The sequence below is a fragment of the Pecten maximus genome, chromosome 7, assembly GCF_902652985.1.
Source record: "Pecten maximus chromosome 7, xPecMax1.1, whole genome shotgun sequence".
In the NCBI taxonomy this organism is placed as follows: Eukaryota; Metazoa; Mollusca; class Bivalvia; order Pectinida; family Pectinidae; genus Pecten; species Pecten maximus.
The window spans coordinates 41670843-41676842 of record NC_047021.1 but is presented as its reverse complement, the minus strand read 5'-3'; the positions used below and the strand labels follow the sequence as shown (position 1 = coordinate 41676842).

At 34.3% G+C, this 6000-nt stretch overlaps 1 protein-coding gene across 5 annotated transcripts in view; it reads right to left on the bottom strand.

Moving 5' to 3' along the window:
* Positions 1-1770: 1770 nt before the first annotated feature.
* LOC117330868 (copine-8-like) overlaps positions 1771-6000 on the bottom strand; it is a 28341-nt gene continuing 24111 nt past the window's right edge. For 4 of the 5 annotated variants that reach the window (XM_033889408.1, XM_033889410.1, XM_033889409.1 and 1 more), the window contains 3 exons: positions 5010-5083; positions 3566-3830; positions 1771-2801 (listed from right to left, as the gene is read on the bottom strand). In XM_033889408.1, the coding sequence (XP_033745299.1) occupies positions 2593-2801; positions 3566-3830; positions 5010-5083 (548 nt within the window). In that variant the 3' untranslated portion in view covers positions 1771-2592. The remainder of the gene's footprint in view (positions 2802-3565; positions 3831-5009; positions 5084-6000) is intronic. The other variant, XM_033889412.1, reaches the window with a different exon arrangement.

The window sequence follows — 6000 nt, the reverse complement described above, 5'->3', positions numbered from 1 at the left end:
TCACATGGAAATGATCGGAAAATGGACACCTTCAGTCTTCATTATGGCTTGTCCAAAAGTAATGTAAAATTGCAAGTCAGTGAGATTATGAGATATCACAAATATTCGAGTTTATTTTATAAAGATTTTTCGATGTTGGACCTGAACTTTTACTTTGAGTCGTAGAATTATCAGATTTTCGAGATGATGAAGTTTGACAGTAACATCAATGAACTTGTTTGTTTTTGTTTAACGTCCTATTAACAGCTAGGACTTGCCAGGTTTTGGAGGTGGAGGAAAGCTGGAGTACCCGGAGAAAAACCACCGGCCTACGGTCAGTACTTGGCAACTGCCCCACGTAGGTTTCGAATTGCAACCCAGAGGTGGAGGGCTAGTGATAAAGTGTCGGGACACCTTAACCACTTGGCCACCGTGGCCCCTCCAACAATGAACAATCTCAAGTGTGAATAGCTGTATACAGAAGATAAAATACTTGGTCATTAGAATGGAGAGCAGACAGTCCTACTGTACATTTTCTAAACATATCCTTCGTTCTTTATCTACTAATTAATGATACTTAACTATCATAAATCTCAGTTCATGATGAAATATACAATATAAAATATTGCAGCAACATTTTTATTAATTCTCAACCATGCAATTTACAAATATATATCTATATGAAAGACATGAACAATATAAACCAGCAATAACACATTTTAGTACAAGAATTACGGAGGTACAGGTAAAAATATGTCTGCATGTCCAGACTTGTCTGTATAGTAAGTTTTGAATAAACCCCAAAATTCACTAAAATTTCAATATTTTTTCCAAAAGCACTTTCACTAGATGCATGTAGCATGGAAGCACTCTGTATACATTATAGACATGTTAAATATTGATGTTCAAACTATTAAGCATTGAGGTTGATTTTTTAAATTTTCATCGGGGTATGAAAAGAATTTTTTTGCAAACTTTGCAGAAAGTTTGCAAAAAAAATTCTTTCTATACCCCGATGAAAATTTAAAAATCAACCTCAATGCTTATAATTAATTTCAGTTAATTGTCTTTTTCTTATTCAAAACATGTTTTATGTACAATTTTACGGGTTTTATTTGGGATTCTTTTTCTCAAATCAATACGCAACGTCAATTGTCGTATTGTGACGTCACATTTTTCGCGCCATTCTCGGAATTTCTTTCACAGAAGAATGAAAAGAATTTTTCGACCAATCACATTTGAGTATATACCATGAAAACAAAGAAAAATTAATTATACACATACAAAGTTCGGTTAAAATTGAACTTATACTATACATTTAAGTGAAATATTGACGTCATTGGCGGAAACTTTCACCATAATATTGCTTTGAGACTTTGGTGAGATAATGACAAAACACCAATATTATGGAAAGAGTATAAAATCTACTTCTCCAGAATTGCATGAAAAAATTAAATCTTATCTTCAAAATAGCAGTGTTCATTTGCTTGTCGCTCTATGTATCATAATTAATCCTTCTTATCCCGAAATACATGTACGGTACAGTTTCCTTAATATAAATCCCGCATGTTTAGTACCTTCACAAATCAGCTTGTTTGAAGTGCATAAAATGTGTCGCAATTAACCATCTTAATCAATTAATGATACTAAATACCCAATGATTTCATTAATTAAGAATTCAATGAAATACAATGTTGGGGGCTCTCACTAAAACTCTTCCTGTCATAGTTTGTTAGGTAACTTGAAAAACTTCAGAGGAATTTCTACATGAGAAGTTTTTGTTATTTAATGAAAAAAAAAAAAAAAAAATAGAAATTTTACGAGTAAAATATTAAATGACAGTAGTGACAGTGTGAAGTCGGAGTAATTATAGAACATTTTAGACTAATAGTTTAATACTGAAGTAGAAACATCGACAGAAAACAAGCAATAGTCCGCCATAGGACAGTATGATCAAGAGTCGAGACGCTACATTGTAATACATAATTATCATATATCAGTATATCATCGTTAAATTTACTTATTAAACAGGATCTACATCATACAAACAATAATTGTACTTAAGCTGATATAACTGTTTTGCAAATGTTTTAAATAAAATTCTAATTTTTTTTACTTCATTTTGAACAAACTACTGGAAGTTCATGATTACCCATTCCTCATCTTAGAAGGCAGTTAAGGAATTCCAGTGCCTGTTTTACAAACATTCCTTAAATCAAGGAAAATCCCATAATAAAACCTTTCCATAGGAAAATGTTAATTAATGAAAAAGAAAAAAATCCTTAACAATATAATTCTCCCCTCTTTTTTTCTTTCCCCTTTTCACACAACTGTTACTTTTTTAATCTTTAGGTTATGACGCCATTTACAATATACCATGATCAGACAGAAAGAAGCAATTGCGTTGTTTACACAAACCAGAATTTTAAAAAAAAACTTACACAGTTACACAATACCTGTACATGTACTCAGTTATATGGTCCAAAAGGTTGGAAAATAAATATCATCGTATGAAAATATTCACGACCGTTTCACCTCTAGATCCCTGTATGAGATTGCTGTCAACCCAGAGGTTTTCACAAAAGTTCAATCCGTCCAATGCAGAGTTGTTCACTACATAGGATATGGCGGTGCACTAGCGCTCCCTGGTGGTGGGGGACGAGATGGGGCAGCAGGCCGTTGTGGTCCTCCCTGGGGGTACCCTGGAGCGGGTATTTGTGGTCCTCCCTGGGGGTACCCTGGAGCAGGTATTTGTTGTCCTCCCTGGGGGTACCCTGGAGGAGGTGCTTGTGGGTAAGGGGATGATCCCTGGTTCGGCATTCCTGTTAAAGTTTGTAAAAAAGATAATTCAGCAATATTGAAGAATCGAGAAGAATCAATTTTCCACATCATTATATAATCCTCCTGTTTGAAGTGTTTGAAACAAAAACTAAGAAATGCCTTTGACATGACTTTCTGTATTTTGCTCATATTTTCTCTTAAATTTACTTACTTTGAATTAGAATAAAGATTTTATTTAACATGTTGATATTCTCTTAAAAAAAACCCAGATTTTCTCTCATGAGACCTACATTAAGATATGTTCGTGTCAGATGTCTACTGGGCTCTATCTACCCTCACTCTAGCTTTTTTGGATATTAAACTTGCAAAATTTAATCAAAGAAAAAAATCTAAATTTCCAAATTGACTACACATCATTAATTATTTTGGAAATCTATACATTTTCAAATCAACTACACATCATTAATTATTTTGGGAAAACTGTAACTGAAAACATTTTGAAATGTCAATGGTGATCGCACATGTTGGAAATGCCAAGCCTCTGTAAAGAACACTATTTACCACTTCTTCACAAATAACAAAAAATTCATGTAATTAATGTATGCCTTGTGTGTCTACCATATTTATTCTGTAATGAGCCCTGAAGACCAACACATAGAATATGGCTGACGACAGGGTTGGGTTTATTGTGGGACGAGGTACCTTGATGGAATTTTTACTGGAGAGCAGTAGACATCGGTGGGCTTATTATCAGATAAATACTCTGACTCTACCATGTTGTTAGACTGACAGAACAAATACATACCTTGTTGGGGTGGTGGCATGTTTGGAGCGCCACCTGGTGGTGGTGGCATGTTTGGAGCGCCCCCTGGTGGTGGTGCCATCGGTGGTGCCCCCTGGCCGGGCAAATTGACATTATCTTTAGGATCTTTTGGTTTGATGTTGTTTGCTTTCATATACTGGAGAAACTGATCTGGTATTTCTGCCAGGACTTCCTTTGCTAGTGCAGCCTGGGATATCTGCATGTTGTTACCAAATTTACCCCCCATGAAGTCACGGAACGGCACAAACTGGAAAAGAGAAATTTAATACAAATGTAAGCCTACACCCTTTAAAGAAAAAAACATAACATCTAAAACAAGACAATACGTTGAATTACTGTCCCCCACCGGATGTGAAATTATATGGCAGGAATGCATAGATGATATATTCATAATTAATAAGGTAAGCCTGTGCTCTAAGTATGAAGTTCCAAAGACAAATAATGTAGGAGATAGAGTCCAGTTTTTTCTTGATGTATGTCAAAGGTCATAATGTAGGTCAGATTGACCTACATGTACTTTCTTGCATTCAATTTGAATTAAGATTTACATCACCTTATGAGTGGGTATAGATGGCATTATGCTTTAACCCTCACATTTACTGTCACTACCAAGTCACTGTTTAATTCTATAACAGTTTGAAGAATACCAATAATCAGGAGTTATCAAAGTAGTCTCCAACCCATTAAACACAAGTTGATATCATGATGATAAAGCCTTCCAAGTTTCAAAGAAATCATTCGAAAAATGCAGGATCTCTGCACAAAAATCAAATACCTAAATACAGTACATTCCAGTTAATCGGGTAACGCTTAATAGGGTATTTCGTTTATTGGGGTAAAAATTCAAAAACCAAAACCATTTTCTCTTGAATCATGTGAACAAAGGGCAATAACTTTAGCAAAAACAATCAAATAAAATTGCCTCTCAAAGAAACACAACTACATATCATGATTATAAAGCCTACAAAGTTACAAAGAAATCGGTTGAAAAATGTAGGAGGCAATCTCCGGTTAAAAATCAGATACTGAAATAAATAAACGGCAATACCTTTTGCAAAATTAGTTGAATCAAAATGCCTCTCAGGTAAACACAACTATACATCATGATTATAATATATCCCAAGTTTTAAAGAAATCTGTCATTATATGTATGAGGAGGTATCCAGACAAAAACAAATGTTTACACAGGGCGGACAAGGCCATACCATAACACTCCCAACAAATTTGACAGGCAAACAAAAATAGAAATAAAAACATTTGAAATTGATTTAACATTAATAAAGCATAGGTATGAGTTTTATTATACAGCTTCATACTTGAAATTATCAAACCTCAATATTACTGCTACCCTCTTTATAATGCCAAAATTGGCATGAATGTGGAATTATAACGAGGGTAGACCATAGACATGTGAGCATATATATACCTGAACTATATCCCGGACGGCCTGTTTGCCACGACTTGACAGTCTCCTGTCATCTGCATCTAGTACGTCCATAGCTGGAAGTATATAAATGTACAAGGAAGTAAGTGTGGGAACCACACAAATGCCCCCACTGGTAACCAAGGAGAAATTTTAACACTTTTAAGTGTTACTTGTTTTGTTAAGAGGTAACTCATGATTTCAGAATAAGAGATTCTACATTTTTGGATTATCTTTTTTTCTGTGAATTAAGTTTTTCCTCTCTGGACTTAGACAAGGCTTTCCAATTTTGGTACCTACTTTTTTTTCGTATTTTAATTAAAACTCTATTATTTCGGAAAAAAGCTGACCACAGCACAACAAAAACTTGACCTCCATATTACAGGTCACCGGTATCATTATACAACTACATCAAATGTACATATAAAATTACAGTTCTATGAGTAGAAACAAAGTTGTGACGGAATACGGCCAAGGAAAACAATTAATCTTTTTATGAACATTCCACATAATAAAACTTTTTTTTTTGATGCAGGAGACAATTGAAATATAGATAGCTTTGATGAGATATTGAAGTGTTTAATTATATATCAATATGCTTAAGTCTGACAATTTCATGGTCAGACACTTGATAAATACTTAATAAAATCACAACCCAAATATCCTTGTTTATCAGTACTTATAATCAACTCACAGCAAAGTGCAGCCATTATAGGGTCATTGTGTGGCAATCTTAAATATACGATGTTAATGATAAATTGTTTATACAAGATTCCACACTCACAGCCAATCAGTAATGATCTTTTAAATGAGGGCTTGTCATTGCTGATTTCACACCAAGACTGGATTTTAATCGGTCCATGCTGGCGAATTTTAAACACAAAATTCATGAGATTTCGTCTATTTTTTGAGTGCACATTACACTGCTATAGATTTTATCGGCTGTTTTAAGGTGATTTTTAGGGTGCGTGAATTACACGCTTTTCTTCATGGT